This window comes from Hydra viridissima, unplaced genomic scaffold (assembly GCF_058129835.1).
Source record: "Hydra viridissima isolate aposymbiotic clone 2 unplaced genomic scaffold, HvirCarnegie_v1 scaffold_11, whole genome shotgun sequence".
NCBI lineage: Eukaryota > Metazoa > Cnidaria > Hydrozoa > Anthoathecata > Hydridae > Hydra > Hydra viridissima.
This window is the reverse complement of record NW_028324310.1, coordinates 4,787,312-4,805,319: the sequence shown is the minus strand read 5'-3', so window position 1 is coordinate 4,805,319 and position 18,008 is coordinate 4,787,312. Positions and strand designations below refer to the sequence as shown.

Below are 18,008 nucleotides of genomic sequence, written 5' to 3'. Positions count from 1 at the left end.
TGCAAGTGAAGCGATTCGTATTTCTGGAGTGTCTAAAACTACATTTCACAAAGTGAACCCTCGCAAACCTTATTTTATGTTGTTTCAACCAAAACGTTGCGCAGAGTTGCTATTCGATTAAAATCAATTTAATTCGATTAAAACAAATTTTAACTGACAAATTTACATATGAATATAAACGTGTCATTCCAAAAACCTGGCTGTTTTAAATGCAAAAAGAGTTCTATTTTAATAAACTTCAGAAAATTTAATTTTTTCTCAAAAGATATAGAAGTTTTGTACTTTATTCATTATTCGTTTAACAACAAAAACCAAAAGCCGATGGTTACAAAATGTGGTGTTGTTTCGTTTTTCGAGAGTTCAACTCTTCTTATTTACCGAGGTTCGTTCTTCGACGCGATATTCAGTTATAGCTCTAGGGTTGAATGTACAGCTTGTCTTCCTTCTAAAAGTGTGGCTGCAATGCTGGATGATTATCTTTTTTTATTGTCATTAAAAAGTGGAGGCTGTGAGCAATAAATTGAAGTAGTTCTTTGATGTTGTAGCTTTTTTTCTTTTTAATTTCGAAGTTTAACATACTGAAAAGCATTTTTTCGTGGTGCTAGCATCCCAAATTGTACTATTATGGAAATTTAAAAAGAAAAAGTTTATTTTTTGGAATCAGAGTTTTGTTGAGCAATCATTATGAATTAAAAGCTCTTTGTTTTAACACAAAACAAATCTAAATACCTCGATTAGTGAATAATACCTCGATTAGTTTAAAATACCTCTATTAGTTAAAAATACCTCAATTAGTTAAAAACATTCTTGACAAAGACAGTGCTATTCTACTAAATGCTTTTAAAGAACAAGATTCGTTTTGAACAACATTCGTTGTTCAAAACGGAACACAAAACACGGGCCCTTGAAATCAGTTATTATATATTAACGATAACAATTTTCATAAATCATATTGCTCCTTTTCAGATGACGCAGTATACGATGTGACGTTTGTGTAAAAAGCATACAAAATTTGTATGATCTCAGAATTAAAAAACGCAATTAGCAATATAAAGATTTGGTTTTTCACTGATAGGCGCGTTATACAATACAAAATTGGTGTTAATGCAAAGAAAGCTTTTTTTTCTATTTCTTATGGAAAGTCACTATACGAGTTGGCGGCACAATCACGTGACTGACATCTCAGATAGGATGATATATTTTATCTTCCAGATATAATACTATACTTACTCTTACAGGCAAAAAAAATTTTCACAAATTAGTTTCTATTAGTGATGATCAAATTGAAAAAAAGAGGTCCAGAGGAAAATTTTATTCTTGGCCTAATTAAAGAAAGTGACAAAACTTATTGTTTTTTGTTTTTTTTTTAGAAAGGTGTTTTTCAAATTTGAATTTCATTATTATGGTAAGAGGATACCGGGGCTAGTTGGCTACAGTTTTAGTTTTTTAGCTCCGTACATTTCTAGGTGAACTTTTTTGAGGATATCAAACTGTACTTCAAAAGAATATGAACTTGGCAAACATGTTCAAGTGTCAAACATGAAAGCAAAATAATTGATGGCCCAAAAAGGGCCTCTAAAAAAGAAAAAAATATGTGCCGACTTACCCCGGCCCGGGGTAAGTTGCCTATACTTTCAGGGTAAGTTGGCACACCATATAAAAAGAGACAGGTTTAGCAACATTAAACATCTATTTTAAGCGCATCTTATTTATGAAAACTCTTGATTATTTTTATTCAACAAAATTTTTTGACTTTTATTGCTCTTAAGTTATCATATCAATTTTAATGTTTTTTCATAAAATTATTTCTCCATCATTATATTTTTCCATCTCCATCATATTCACAAATAAAATTATTTCTCCATCATCATATTTTTCCATCTCCATCATATTCACAACGAAGACTATTTGTTAATAAGTAGTTTAAACCCAAAAAGAAAAAAATCAAACTGTTGTAATTTTTCATTTTAACCGTCAAAGTTGCAATTGATGTTTTGTTAAAATTTTCAGATTTTCCTTTGAAATTTTTTTTTTGTACTATACATTTTTATGCACGTTTCTAGAATAATCTTAACTCTATTTATATAACTAAAAAAATACTGAACTTATAACTCTTACCTTAAGTGAAGAGATAATTCCACGTTGCAGAAGTATTAAAAATGAAGTCCTTCTAACTTGAGTAAAGGGAGTGGACTCGTACCACTTTTCTAGTTCAATTTGGTAAGAATTTCGAAGCTTCGCAGGAACTAAGCTTAAAAAATCTTTTGCTAAAAATTTTTGTAACAAAGTTATAAATACTTTCAACTTTGTTGAAACTTTGTTTCAAAGTTGCTTGATATACAAATAAAAGACATTGTAGAATTAACAAAAAATAATTTAGATAGGAAATGCAAAAACATTTATTACGAAATCTGTAACAATCATATTTTTGACTTTTATCTTCCACACATAAAATATCTAAAGTAACTAAAGAGTAATTCCAAACCAACTCAACACATATTGTGAGGCCAGCTTTAAATAAGAATGGTTGCATCAAGGTGGAATCACAGCGCATTCATCAAGGGAAGCAATATGTTGTTACAATTACGGAAATGCAATTCAATGTACATTCTTGGTGACGCATTATTTCAAGAAAGTATAATTTTAATCGATCATAGCGTTCGCCAGATTTAAATGCCCTCAATTTTTTACTTTGAGGATATTTGAAAGAACGTGTATTTGTGAATAACCAGAAGACCATACCTCAACTAAAACAAATATCAAAACGTTCTCAAAAATACCAGACGATGCGGAACTGCAAATGATCCCATTTACGCTGTGACTTTTTTCAAATTTAAATCAATCGAAATCCCAATTAATTTAGTGTAATATTAAACTGGCCTTTTTTTTAGAATTAATCCTAAGTTTAAGAAATTTTACATCATACAAATCCATTGGTTTCTTAAGAGCCACCATATATTTGCAAAGACCCTTTTACAATTTAATATAGGCAACTCTAATTTAAACTTTACGATGTATTCTATTTATTTTAGCGCTGAATCTTAATAGAATATATACAAAAATTATACCTCTTGTCACCAATAATTTTGTATCAGATATAATTTCACGAGCTGACATTTTTTTTAAAAAAAATTAATTAAATCAGCCTTCGGTAGTCTCCCTAATGCATTGAATTGTCAATAAGTTGATTTTTCATCTATATAGTTATTGCACATGGAAAAAATACATCGTCTTTGTTCAGCAGCTATTCGGCGTAACACAATAAAAGTGGTTTCGGGGTTTCCAAGCAGAAGTCTAGAGGGGACAATTTAAGTTTTTATCACAATAAATATCGACACTAAAAATTAGCAGTGCAAATATACTACTGCAATGTGTAAAACAAAAGAAATTTAAAGAATTTTTTAAATGTATGGCTTCATCAAAATCAAGTGTTGATGTCAACTCTCCATCCAACTTATTATTTATTTTATGCAAACAAGTTTTGAGAAAAAGTTCTTCACCTTTGACAGATGGTATAATGTTTGTGTATATATTACATTTCTGTTCAACAAAACTCTAAACAGGGCTTAATCATCCATATATAGAGTTGAGCAATTCCCTAGCGGCTCAAGCAATGTGGAGGCATAAAACAAATAAACTATTTTCTATGTTGTTAATATACATTATTTAGTGCAATTGATGCAAACAGGTACAAAATTACACAATAAATCAAAATTAAAATTACATAGTAAGTCATATAAAATTTTTTTTATAGCTCATGTTCTGAGAAAGTTGAAATAGTATATTGTGTATACAGTACAAAAAAGTTAAATTCTTTTAAGGACATTATGAGATATTTACTTTTAAAGTTTGACCTTTAAATCAGAATACTTTGAATTAAAAATTTGTACTGAATTTTAACAGTACAACTTGTTGCAATTGTCATAAAATTAAGTTTTAATCCTCAAGTAAATTAATATTGAATTTCAAAAATTAAAATCAATATACTTTAAATAATATTTGAAATAAGTAGCTTCTGTTACTTGTTACCTATACAAGCCTATAATGGTTTAGATTTTGAAATGTTGTTTGTCTTTTCAATATTCAGATCTTGTTCAATCAGGAGATAATTTTTTTCCTTTAATATTTTTTACTTTTATTAGCTAGTTTTTCTGTAGTCTGGAAATCAGCAAAAAGTAATTGAGTTTTTAATTTTGTTGTACAACTACATCTGTGTGGTATTCCTTTTATTATTTGAGAAAGGCTTTGTGTGCAGACTATTTTGGTTAAATTTTGTACCTGGATATTGTTATGTTGACTCTTCCATTAGTTTTCCTTCTTTCTTAGTAATAAATGTAAAAATAAAGTTTTGAATACCAAAATATTTTATCTAGGTTGTTTTTCTCTAAGGTTTTAACATTTAAGCAATAACTATAAACAAGAATAAACAGCCAATTGCAATATTAGAACTTGAAATAGTGTCTGATCAAATCAATTGTTTATATAATCTACATAGTGAAAATAACACAGTAGCTTTACAGATAATTCCAACTAAAAAATCAAATAAGCAATATTAAACTATGCCAAAAACATGTTTTTGCTTTAGAAGAAGCTGAGCTATACACAAATTCCTGACCATACATGATGGTCAATAAATTTTCAAATTTGGCCTTACATATGTTGAGTACTTAACAAAGGCATATACTTTTAAGTTTTTGGCAAAAAAATTGAGTTGAAATTAATGTGTGAAATAAATGAATTAAAAGCCTTTTCTATAGAATTTCTACATGGCATTCAGGTACTTTTGTATTATTACAACTTATTTCTGTTTTGAAGAACATTCTAATAATCTCTCTTCCCTTTACACATTTTAACTAACTATTCTTTCACTTTCTCGAAAACATACTTGGAAAACATCTTTCTGAAAAAATGTGTGGTTTTTTCCCGTTTTTGTCGCATCTTCATTTTTCTATTGAATTTTTTTCATAAGTTTAATCTTAAAAGCAGTCTAGTTTTTTTAACATTAAAAGATTATCAATCTAATATGGTTTCATGCTACAGCCTAAGAAAGTTTCATGTGTAACACACAATTTTTTTTTAGTTATGTGCGATTGCTTTATAATAGATAAAAAATAAAAAGAGAATTGTTCTTTTTTTAAAACCAACATATGCTTCTTGATGCCAAAGTAAGGGTTTTTTTTTTTACTTTAAACTAAAGATTGCAGTTTCTAAAAAAGCCCTTTAAAAGATTTAATTTGCTTGAATTATGTTTAAAAACTATGATAGGAAACACCCAAAAGCCCAACTAAGGTTTTTTTTGTGTCAAAATGTGAGCTATAGTTTTAAATAATAGCAAGTGAGAAGAGGGGCTAATTCAAGTTTAGCCATCCCAGGATATTATTTGTGTTAATCTTGTTCTTGCTGAAAAGTTTTTTTTTCAGCAAAGCAAATATATTGTGTATATGTTTAATCATGTTTATACTAAATGTTTTTCAAATTTAATAAATATAATGCATATAAATTTGAGCAAAACATTTTTTTTGTTTAGATTTTATTTCCAGTCAGTATCAATATGCACTGAGGTTATTAGGAAGGTAATTTCTTCATAAATATTGCATAATAAATATTGCATAACACTTTAATTTTTTACTTAGTTTGAGTACAACTTTTCCCCTCAATAAAAAGCAAGAGATCAGTGTGATTAAAAGTGATTATGGTAACGATTAACTATTTCTGATAGTTTTCTTTATTGCCATCTGACTTTAAATAAAAATGTACACTTTTTCCCTCCATTTTATATAGTTTACAAGTTGTGACATAGTTACAAGAAAGTTTAAATAATTAATAGTTTATTTTTCATACATTATGAGGAAACACATAAATTTTAATTGGTGAATCTCAAAAAAGAAGAAAATGAAAAATAGACAACATCTGACAAATACAGGTCACTAGGGTTGTGAAAAAAGTAGCTTTTTTCAAATTATGTTTTTGTCATAAATAAAAATCAATTTTTTAAAAAGTTTTTTTTAAATATTTTATTGTACAATAAAAAAAACAACATAAAAGTAGTAAAATTTCAAATTAAAGCTGTTTGTTAGATGTTGAGCACACAAAACATATTTAGAAAATTGCACTGATCTTATTTTTCATTAAAAGCATATCTGAAGCGAAAATGTCTTGATCTGCAACTTGACAATGAACTATTCTGTTCAATTGGTATTATACAAATACATAGAAATTAATGATTAATTGAAATATCAATCAAATGTCATATTATTGACTTACATAATGATAAAAATAACATTTTGATAAACATAAAGAGTTTCAGCCAACTATTTCCTCTGTTTAAAATATTATAGAAATATCAGGTTTATAATCAACTGTACTTTGTACATTGATTTCTAACTTATATCATGAATTGTGTCCTAGGGCATTCAAAGTTGTTTGTTAATATGTTTAATGTAACACTCAACTACTTGAAAATAATAAGCAATACTTGTAAATGAATTTACCTTCAAATGTTCAAGATCATCATCAAATGTAAGGCTGGCAGTGTTGGTCATGTTATTACTGTAACAGTCTGGTTGATCAAATTGGTATATGCCAAAGCTGAATAATCAAGTGTTGTTGTGTGGTTTAGCTAGCCAGTAGCAAACCCAGGTACACTTTTGTCTGATAAACAAACTTGAGTTGATAATCTTCAAAGAAAAGCATGTTAAAATATATTCTTGTGGCCCACTCAAACATTCATACTTGAATTTTAACTAAAGTGTTAAAGATGGAACTATACACATAACATAAACTTTTTATTATAAACATATTTGGAACTGAATTAAAGTTTTATCATGGTTTTTCTTGTTTGTAAAAAGATTCTTTCTTTACTGCAGTCGGTTTTCAACTTCGACAGTTGCTGATGAATTTCAACTAGCAGAATGTGTCAAACGCACTTGTGAGTAATTTAAAGTCAAATATGCTTTTACATTCTCATTATTTCTGATGATCTTTTTGTTTTTATATGGAATTTTTAAAATAAGAAATAACCTATAAAATACCTATTTACATTTCAATCAAGAGTTAGATGTTGTAATCAGAGTTTTTTAAATGTTTAATATTTTGTTTTGTTCTTTTAGTTGGAAAGCAAGGAAAAATAAAAGAAGCAGCTCAATTTTCTGAACTGCATTCAAAGCTTAAAGGCCAGGTTGGTTTTTTTTTAAGGTGGCCAATAGTCCTCCATTTGTAAGTTCTTTCCTCCCTTGAAAAGTAATTTTTTTTTCAATTTGTTTGTCCCCATTTTATTTGTTAAAAAAATATCTTTTTTTCCTGTCTAACTCAAGATTTGAAAAATGTTAAAGTAACCTTATTTTCAGTCAAACTCAAGATTTACAAAGCTGCAGAAAATTAATTTCTTTTACTGAATAATAATTTTTTTTTGATAGTAAATTAGTAATTAGCTTCGTATTGTTACAGGATTTAATAAAAAACCGTTGGGCAATTCTCTATCTACTATACTCACTAAGTAAGGATGGAAAAAGCAAAAGTCAGGTAAAAATTGTTTAAAATTCACAAAAAAAATTTATAATTTAAATCATCTTTAAAAATATTTTATTTTTTGGTTGTATCTACTACTACTTGTAAATACTTGGTGCCAATTAAAAAATTACAAATTTAGAAAATTTTTGGACTCTGTCAGAACATTTTTTCTTTCTTTTAAAAAAAAAAAAAACAGTTGGCCTAACTTGCAAAAGACATAGTGCTTTTGCCAATAGACATTGACAAGTTATATGTCAATTTTGAAATTATGTTTTTTGCAAGTTAAACTTTTTCAAAAGATTACAATAAGTTTTTTTTAAAAAAGTCGGAATTTTTGAAAAATGAAACTATGAAAAAACAAAATGTTTTTCAAATAGAGGTACAAGCTTTTTTCAAATAGAGGTACAAGCTTTTAAAAAAGTTCAACTTTTTGAAAGCTGGATTTTTTTAAAATGTTTGAAAGAAAAAGCTTGAATTTTTTTAAAAAAGAAAATATTTAGACTTTTTCCAAATTGTTGATTGTCACAACTCCAACAAAAAAAAATTTTTTTTTAAAGTTTCTTAAAATCCATAGAAAATAATTTCTACATCTCTTTCCTTTACTAATTAATTTTTTAAATTAAAAATATTAACTCTTCTTGTTTAAGTTTTTTGGAGTTAAATGTTTTGAAATAAACTGAGTTTCTGACTCATTTTCTTTCACAATGTAGATTTTCTTTGTGATATGCTTTACCTCCACCCACCCCACCCACCACCTTCCTCCTCTCCTGTTTCAAAACAAAAGCAAAAAAATGCAAAACAAAAAACATATGGGTCAATAAGCGATAAACTTTACTTCAAGTTCAACCATGTTTAAGTTTTTACTACAAAAAGAATCCCAATAATTATAAGGATTTTTTTTTTTTTAGAATGTATACTTCGGTGGTTCATTTGAATCCATATCTTCTACATTAGCATCTTCATGTTCTATCCCTAAGTCAAATTCTAGCAGTGGTATAGGGAGTACATTTAATTCTTCTGCAGATCCTACTCCAGACATTACTTCATTTTTGCCAAAAGGACTTACATCAAAAAATGAAGCATCAGATTTTGGCATTAATTTTCGATCACGAATTACAGCATCTAAAGATAGAGAGATTTCAGATATTGCTGCTGTAGTTTCTAAATCTCAACTTTTAAATAGAATTGCTCAGACATCAGAAAATACACATAAAAAGGAACATTTCAATAGGGAACAAGATATTTTAAAATCAGATGAATTTAATACTCTTATGTCAAAAACATTTGCTCCCAACCCAGATGGGACTTTATATGAGGTAACTGAAGGCTTTCTCTTGCGAGATATCTTTTATGTTTTCCAAGGTATTGAGGGCAAGCTTATTAAATATGACGCTGGGATTGATTCATATAAAATAAGTAATGATATTGGGATCCCTCTTCCAGTTCGAGACATTGTAAGTAAGCTTGCAGAGCTTGGTTGGCTTTTTCGCAGGGTGCGTAAGTTTTTGGATGCTAAAGCCAGTGACAAAGCTCTTGGCTTAGTGGGTCAAAGTTTTTGTGCTGCAATAGAAAAAGAAATAATTGAATACTATAGACTGATTGCTGTTTTAGAAGCACAACTTAATCAAGAAAGTTCTGAAACTTTAATTGCTAGTGATCAACTTACTTTACGGAGATTGGTAGTATGGACTCATGACCCTTTGTTGAGAATGAAAGCTCTTGCAACTTTAGTGGATCAATGTAAAGGTATCACTTTTGTTTGCAAAAGGTTTGGATAATTGTCAAATTATCAGTGAAAATTTTCAATTTTGTTACTTACAGCTTCGTTTATAATTAAAAAGCACTTTTTGTAATTTGACTTAGCAAAGAAATCTAGAATTGTCACATTAAAGTGGTTCAAAAAAATAAACCATATCAAAACCTTTTTTGCTCTTGCTTTTTTGTAAAAAATTTTTGGGTGTAGGATATATTTTAGAACTGTCTGAAAGACCATTAAGTTTTTTAATTTGAGCTTATTTTAACTCAAAATGTACTTAGTTCAAATGTGAAATTTAGGTGTAACAATGTTTTCTAAAGATTGCTCAATTTTTGCTCAAAAAATTGTTTAAATGCAACACAGATTGAAATAACAAAACTTTACAAACTATAATACTATAATATAAAGTTGTAAGCAGCTGCTAAATATCAGTGTCATATAGGTGGTTAGCTAGTTAATTGGTGTGTTGTAAGTTGTATCATATACTATTTTAATAGTGATACTATTATATTTATACATCATGTATTGTATTTTATGTAATATAATAAATTATTAAATTTATTGATTATAGTTACTCCTAAAAATCACCTGAAATCTGGATCTATAATTTTAAAAACAAGATGCAGTACTTTTAATTATTGAATTGAATTTCAAGAAATCATAAATATCAGACTATTGTGTACTTTACATAAAATATTTATTTCACTGCATAGGATATTTGTAAATGTATTGTGTTATTGTATAAAAACAAATTAGTTGGAATATATTTGGGCAACCTCTAAATAAACTTAGAATGGGAAAAAATTTTCATATGTTCATAACTTACCCAAAGGAAACTTTTTAGGGGATGAGACTCGACAATTTTGAAAATTAATTTTTTTTGGTACCATATTACATATTTTTTTAAATAAATTTTTTTTTAAAAAGAACTCTAAGGTTCTTAGAACTTTATTCTTTCTTTATTATTTATTTATTTTATAAAAATAAAAAGTTAAAAACAAAAATTTACTAACATAACACAACATGATAACTTGCATATTGTAAAACTCTCATCGCCTTTTTACTCATTGTGCACCAGTTGTTAAGTGCATAACAAAAGTAAAGTATTTTGCATAAAAGTAGAAAAAAAATTTTATTTAGACTTTTATTGTTAGAAATTAATGTTTTTATTTTGAATTTCAACATTTAAGATCATAGATTACCTCATCTGATTCATTGATGCATTTGCATGAAACGTGCAAAATTTGTGCAACTATTGTTTGTTTTTTTTTGCGTTTTTTTTTTTTTTATTGAAGATTGTTGATTAAAATGAAAAAAATTCATCCATTTTAAGTTTTGGCCAATTTAAATTACTCTAAGTTAAATTTAAACTACAAAATGGAAAAAGCCTAAATGCTAATTTTCTCAACTACATCAGTTTGTTTTTTCAAGCTATATTTTCACTGACACTGGAATTAAATAGATTAAAAATTGCAATGGTATCTAAAATTTTTTTTTTCCTATGGTTTTTCTTGCCTTAAATTCTTTTTTCATACATTTTTGAATGCTTCATTGGGTTGCAGTTAAAAACAGATGAAATTTTTAAAAGATAATTGAAATTTTTAAAAGGTCATAACAAAGAATTGAATTGAAGTTTGTATTTTAACCAAAAGTATCAGGTTTTAGTCACAAAATGTTCCAAAGTAAAAAAGGTTATGGGATTTGGGGAAAGTGATTTTGTAAAAACCAAATTGCACATTTTAACTTTAAGAAATACAAAAATGACTTTTTTTTTTTTTGCATAAATTAAATTTGACAATAGTTTCTTCTCAATAAAAGCAAGTTTCATGAACAAGACAAATCTGATTAACTGCTACTGAGTTAAGACCATTTTTTTAAATCTGTATATGGGTTTTATCTTTAATTTTATTTTCAATTTTAGGTAAAAAAGGTGGCAGTTTACTCTCTGTTATATTTTCGCACACTCAAGTTGGTGACCCTTTCATTAGTAAGCTAGTGAAGCACATTTTGTATGTGGTTTCTCACCCCATAAGAAGTATGTTGGAACGATGGATTTTTGAAGGTGACCTGCAAGACAGCTACAATGAATTTTTCATTGCTGCTGACCCAGCTGTGCGTAATGAAAGACTTTGGCATGAGAAGTATAGCATACGTAAACAAATGTTGCCAAGTTTCATAACAGATGAATTAGCTACAAAGGTTTTACATTTTTATAATTTGGTTAAGTTTAAACTTTTTTTTTGTATGTTTTTAATGTTTCTTATCTTTTTGTCTAGTATTTTAACTTATGATGGTTTGTTAACCATTCTTAATTAAAATACTTGGCATAACTATAAGTTTAGAATAAATCTTAATTTTTTTTTTTAGATTTTAAGTATTGGAAAATCAATTAATTTCATACGAGTTGTGTGTGAAGATAGATCACTTATTTTTGGGCATTCTGCCCTTCGAAAACCAACAGCAGGAAACTCAGGTGTGTGTAAATTTTTAGTTTTCATTTATATAATTAAAATATTTCTAAGAAATTTATATTTACAGTATTTCAACTCATTAACATTGATTTTTGCAGATGTTACTGAAAATCTTTGTGTGGATGAACTTAATAGCTCAGCTTTACAAGATTTAATTGACCTTGTTTATGAAAACACTAGCAAGCATCTTCTGGATGTGTTATTCAACAAATACAAATTTTTAGAGCATTTGCAGGTAATTAAAATGAGCCAAAAATTTTAATAATCAAAACTTCAATCTTTTGTTTGTACATTCAATATTATTTCTGCAAGAGTTTTATTATACAGGCAATGAGGAGATATCTTTTGCTTGGACAAGGAGATTTTATAAGGCATTTAATGGATTTGCTTGAGTAAGACTTTTGGTTATTAATCTGATATTAAGAAATCTTAGAAAACATTAAATTATACATTGTAAGTATTATACTTTACAAATAACAGACCAGACCTAATGCGACCAGCTCACTCGCTTTACATGCACAACTTAACTGGACTTCTTGAAGCTGCAATTCGTGCTACCAATGCTCAATTTGATGATCAAGAAATTTTAAAAAGATTGGATTGTCGGTTATTAGAGGTTGTTAATACCTACTAATTATATTAAAAATTGCATTTTTTAACTGAATTTACATTTAGACCTTAAAATAAATAATTAATTTCTTTTTTTTATAACAGATTTCACCAGGTGACTGCGGTTGGGATGTGTATAGTTTAGACTATCATGTCGATGGACCAATCTCAACAGTAATTTTTACTTTCTCTGATGTTTAATTGTTTCCTTATCTTAAATTAACTTTTACAGATAAAAAATTAAAAAATTTATCTGTAAAATTTAATTTAAGATAAGAGGTAATCCCTATTAACCCTATGTTTAAAAATATTTAAGCTAGACTTTTAGAGGAGACATTTATTTAATTTGTAATTGATCTTGAATTTATCTTAAGCAATTTATATATTTACTCTGTGTTTGATTAATGATCGACAGAAATTCGGTTCTGAATATATTAAGATTTCGGTTCAAAATGGTACTGAAAATAGATACCATAAAGCTTTATTTAGTATTACAGCGTTATTATCATTTTGATAAAAATAATTTAAATGAATTTTTTAAATTAAATGTTAAGATTGAGACTTAATGTAAACAAGATATGGTTTTGTTTGAAAACTAGTTAATTTTCTTATTTAAGTTAATTTTAAATTAATATTCATAACTTGTAACATTTTTTATCGTCATTATTTGAAAATGTGTAATGTGTATAACTTTTATATAAATAGATATATATTGAATATTAAAATTATATAATCAATAAAGTGTTAAAATATTTGTTGTTTCTCTTTAATCAACTCTTTTTAAGTTTAGCGCTATGACTTTTAATTGCATAAATACAAGAATTTCTCTGTGCGAAAATAATGTCCAAGGGAATTTTAGTGTTGAAATTGTTAGTATTTTTGACCAAAGAGCAAATTGTTATTCAAAAATAATTTTTTTGTGCAGCAATCGTTGCATATCTAAAAAATAAATATACTTATCAATTATATTTTTAACATTTGTTCTTGACTCAAACCAGTAACATTGAAAACCCATCAGATGTTTCATTCTAATAAAATGGATTCAAAAAGAAAAAAAAAGTTTAGTGTTGAAATCCAGAAAGTTCAGAAAATCTGAAAGTAAATGAAGAAGCTGAATACGAATAAGAGAAAGACAATCTTCCAATCTTTAACATCCTATCAAAAAGTTCCAATCTTCAACCTCAAAAAAACAAAGAACTGACATTAAAATCTACAATTCCAAGCAGGTTTCAAGCTTCTTCAAAAATTGACTAATTCTGAAAAAGGCCAATGTTTGAAATGATGGTTCTTGACTTCTAATCTTGGTCTATTGTCAATGATGCTGGATTTTTGAGGCACCATGCTCTTGTTGCTCTAAATTATGAAATTGCTAGTGAAAAATACTACATAAGTTTACTGGATCCAACTTACGAAAAAATAAAAGTTGCTGTTATTGAAAAGTTGGTACAATCAGAAGCTTAAAATGTGTCAGTCTATCTTAATGTATGGTCATCACTTTATCTTGGATATTGGGGAATGACTGATTAAACCATTCCCTTCGACTTGGTTAAAAAAGTAATTTTTAAAGATCCAATCATAGACGAACTGCTAAGAGTTGAAAAGTTTGTTCTTACTCATCCCATTCTTCTGCTTTCAACACTGAACTTTACACTGAACTTTTTCAGATAGCAAGAAATCTAAATGAATATAAAAGACAGACTTGGCTTAAAAAACGATGTTGTCATAATTTGGAACTCGACCTATTACATGCTTGAATGAACTTTACATCTGAAGCCAACCATTACTGCCACATTAATTAAACATCCTTCAGTGAAAATTGAATTTTCTGTCCAAGGTTGGAACCTCTGTGAAAAAGTGATGAAAATTTTAGATGTTTTTGAGGAGGCAACAAAAATGTTGTCAGGTATTGGTTCTTACATCCTGCATTCCAATTGTGACAACAATTGTTAGAGCTTTGGAAACAACCTCGAGCGACGTCAGTGCTCAGGAATTGAAAATTGCTATAAAAATGCAATTGAAAAAACATAACATTTTTCAGTTGCCACTCTACTAGATCCATGATGCAAATGGTATTTTTTCCGATCTCAAGCTCTTTTGCAAAATGAAACTCAAATTCTATCTGGCAACAATTAAAAAAACCCATCTTTTTGCACATTATATTAAAAATTATTGCGCAATCTCAAACTCGAACAGGACCAAATGCTAGTTCATCTTCCAAAATGATAAAAGAAGTGATAAATAATTTTTTGTTCAAATGTTTCTCAATGCCTTGGGTTTTGGGAAAAAATGCAAGTTCCAAAATTAAGTTAGCATTGACTATGGTAGCAAAAAAGTACCTCACACCACCCCCAACATCCACAGATGTTGAAAGACTTTTCTACAGCTGAAGATATTCTGTCAATCGAAAGAAACAGACTCCTTCAAGAAAATTTGGAAAAACTTCTTTTTTGTCGATAAAATCTTCCAGTTGTTGAATTCCATTATTATTTTTATTAATTTTATGTTTTGTTTAAATTAGAACTAACTTTTTTGTAAAAAAAAATATTGATTTTTTGAATTTGGAATATAAAAAATCTATTTTCGGTTCGGTTACGGCAAAATTCCTGTTCTGGTCGATCACTAATTTATAGTTAGTGTATCTAAAACATTTTTATCTTTTAATCTAATTATTATGTAAGAGTTTTTTTACATTTAATGTAACAGTTGCATGAATTTTTTTTTAGGTTTTTACACCTGATGTAATTTTGCATTATCTACGAATATTTAACTTTTTATGGCGTGCTAAGCGAATGGAATATTGTTTAACAGGGATTTGGAAGAATCAAATGAGCAGCAGTCGCCTGCTTTATAAACTCCCAGGTAATCCTAAATTTAAAGGAAGAAACAGTTTTCATGTTTAAAAAAAAAAAATACTGAAAAGAGTATATTTTCTCGCATATAGAAATGTTGCCGCTGCTTCACCTTAGTCATTGTTTAGAAGCTGTAATGGTTCATTTTATTAACCAAATGCAATACTTCATTACGTTTGAGGTTTTTCAATTTCTCTTTTTCAATATCCGGACGATTTGCCGTTATTTTGAATTTCTTATTTTCCTGTTTTGCTAATTCTATGTAAATGATAAATATAAAACTATGAAATAATAATAAAAAAAAACACTGTGATAATAAAAATTTATTATCAGATAGTGTTTTTATATTTATTATTACATAGTTTTCTTCGTTATATAGTAAATCAATCATTTATCCTTTTACAGTTTTCGTTTGAGAGAGTTTAATTTTTTAGGTTTTAGAATGTAGCTGGGAGGAGCTTCTCGTAGAAATCAAAGGAGCCAAAGATTTAGATCACGTGATAAATGCCCATGATGCATTTCTTCAACAAGTTATGACAAGAGCTCTTATGGATAACGAATCTAGGGTAGAAAAGTGTTTAAAAAATTACTTAAGACTTAAGTTTTAAAAAAAGTGAAAAGAATTGCAATTAACTATTATTTCTATTATAGGCAATGTTGACACAATTGCGCGCTATCTTTGACTTGATAATTCAGTTTCAAACAACTCAAGAAACAATGTACTCAACTGCCCTTGCTGAACTTGAAGCCAGGAAAGCATTTGAGAAAAAAACACAGCAAAAGACAGCAGATGTATCTAATTTTTCTTAATTTCTGCGAGTGTTTATTTCGATTGTAAACTTTTCTTTAGTTTTCTATACAAACACTTTTTATTGTTAGGGTAAGTGGGGTATTACAGATGAAGATTCAGCAGCCGATATAAAGCGAATAGCTGACTTCACAAAAATATTCATCCCTAACACTAGAGCACAGATACGAGTTTTACACCAGTCATATCAGGTATGTATTTATTAGTATAATTAGGGTTTCCATACGTCTCGGAAAACGTATGGCAACCCTAGTTGTTATACAAATAAATTATACTGATATATCTTTAAAATGTTAAGTATTGTTAAATTTTATGTAAAAGTATGTGTAAATGCTATACATTTTTTCTTAGGACATGCTCCAAGACTTTTTAGTAATGCTAAACAGTCACTCTGATGTCAGCCTACGCTTTCTTTGCTTTCGCCTTGATTTTAATGAACATTATAAAAAGTTGGAGCCGAAGTTACGTTCTCCGACAAAATATGGTACTCTTAAAGGGAAAAGTTCATCCTCTGAAATAACCAAACTTTAAGGTTCCGGTGAATGATGTTTTGGTAACTTATATTAAGGTTTAGGTATTTTGAATGTCTAAATAACTGTTTGCAGGTCGATGAATGAAATTCCTGCTGGAATCTTCAAAATTGTTAAGTTCGTTTTACAACGAAAGGTTTTTTTTACGAGTACTCTGTAATGGGAAATTTATGTTAAAGCATTAGATAAATACAAAGGACTTTAGGATAAATATGTACGTGGTAAGTGCACTCATTGTTATAAAATCTTGCATAAATATTTAGACACGGACACAATCATGAAATTATAAATAAATATAAATATAAGTGTTTATTTAAAAACTGAAAATATAAATCGAGATACATAGAGATACATCTACTTAGGTCATCTTACCTATGATATCTGTTAGATACAAAGTCACAATTTCGGATAACAACGTAAATTGGTAATTGTTGTTCGAAGTAAATGGCGTTTAAACGGTTGATTTATTGAACCTTTTACCTCTATTTAATTTTCAAATCTAAAACAAATTTAAGTTCAACAAGTAACATTGCGAAAGAATTCTTTTTCTTAATCAAAGTGGTGTGGATTGGAGAAGTACGTTATTCTATTCATAACAGATGTTATGCAGACATCTATTCATAACAGATGTTATGTAGACATCGCTATAACGTTGTTTTGTCTAAATGCTTACACCTTTAAAGGGTTAATGTTCGAAAGCTCTGCTTTTCTGACCAGAAAATACTTTAAACTCCCTTTCCTCCCCCTTTTCTTTTTCCGATTCGCTCCTCCCACGAAATTATTAAAATATTTCTATATTTTAATTTAGTACTGTGTCCTCGGCGTGAGCATATATGAAAGTTTCCAAAGTGAAGGTGCCCTCCTTTACAAGGCATTTTGATATGGAAAACTTAACAAGCTAATTTCAAAAAGTACTACTGCTTTATGAGAATTTGTTGGTTGAAATGATGGCTTTTTTTGTGAAGAACTGTACAATCGCGTCTTTTCTTCTTTTATAGAAAATTTATTGTATGAATTATTGCGCTGAATCTGATATCAAAACTATTCTAATTTTCGTTACAACACTCGAACGCGACCTGATGATCAACAAGCATAAAATAAGGAAAGAAAGTCAAAAGAAATTGTACTGAGTTTGATTTGAAGAAAACCTAAGAGAGTATAAGTTTATATTCCGCTTTACATGAAATATAGAGGAATTTTTATTTTTTAAATTGTTTTTCTAAAGATTCCGCATTGTAACATTTTGATACCAAACCTTCAAAATTTCGATAGGAAAGATCGAGTTAAAGACAGTGATTTCAAATGCCAAAAAAATACTTAACTTTTGCAATTAAAACTATACTTTATATTTGTTAATATATTAGTAATTGATTTATTACATACTTTATTTGGTGACTGCTATCATTAACTCATTTACGAAAAAGCGAATATCATGTAGAAATGCTACAACATTAAGTCAGAAAGGAAAAATGTCAA

The 18,008-nt window shown here is 28.2% G+C and overlaps 1 protein-coding gene and 1 long non-coding RNA gene across 5 annotated transcripts; one reads left to right on the top strand and one right to left on the bottom strand.

The window, feature by feature from the left end:
* Positions 1-137: 137 nt before the first annotated feature.
* LOC149881821 (uncharacterized) lies at positions 138-3,456 on the bottom strand. Its single transcript, XR_016444839.1, has 2 exons — positions 2,119-3,456; positions 138-619 (listed from the first exon to the last, which is right to left on the bottom strand). It is a non-coding gene; the product is annotated as an uncharacterized LOC149881821 (long non-coding RNA).
* On the top strand, positions 3,229-17,743 carry LOC145191157 (gamma-tubulin complex component 3 homolog). 4 transcript variants are annotated; one of them, XR_016444803.1, is made up of 20 exons: positions 3,229-3,512; positions 5,528-5,573; positions 6,867-6,928; positions 7,110-7,177; positions 7,447-7,521; positions 8,418-9,255; positions 11,187-11,464; positions 11,633-11,738; positions 11,835-11,971; positions 12,064-12,128; positions 12,217-12,352; positions 12,451-12,519; positions 15,069-15,204; positions 15,287-15,375; positions 15,629-15,760; positions 15,846-15,986; positions 16,074-16,193; positions 16,354-16,534; positions 17,341-17,443; positions 17,531-17,743. XR_016444803.1 is itself a non-coding variant. In XM_090066054.1 (19 exons), exons 1-18 carry the CDS (start codon positions 3,410-3,412, stop codon positions 16,531-16,533), a joined length of 2,781 nt encoding a protein of 926 aa, XP_089922180.1. In that variant the 5' UTR covers positions 3,229-3,409; the 3' UTR covers position 16,534; positions 17,341-17,743. The 4 variants fall into 4 exon arrangements, 3 of the variants coding, with proteins under 3 accessions (XP_089922180.1, XP_089922179.1, XP_089922182.1); XM_090066054.1 differs by having other exon boundaries at positions 17,341-17,743; XM_090066053.1 differs by lacking the exons at positions 17,341-17,443; positions 17,531-17,743 and having other exon boundaries at positions 16,354-16,743.
* Positions 17,744-18,008: the final 265 nt, after the last annotated feature.

Coding starts and splice junctions, on each gene's coding strand:
- LOC145191157 (XM_090066054.1), top strand. CDS start 3,410: ATGGCTTCATCAAAATCAAGTGTTGATGTCAACTCTCCATCCAACTTA. Junction 6,929..7,109: donor AGAATGTGTCAAACGCACTT/GTGAGTAATTTA, acceptor TTGTTCTTTTAG/TTGGAAAGCAAGGAAAAATA. Junction 16,194..16,353: donor TTTTACACCAGTCATATCAG/GTATGTATTTAT, acceptor ATTTTTTCTTAG/GACATGCTCCAAGACTTTTT.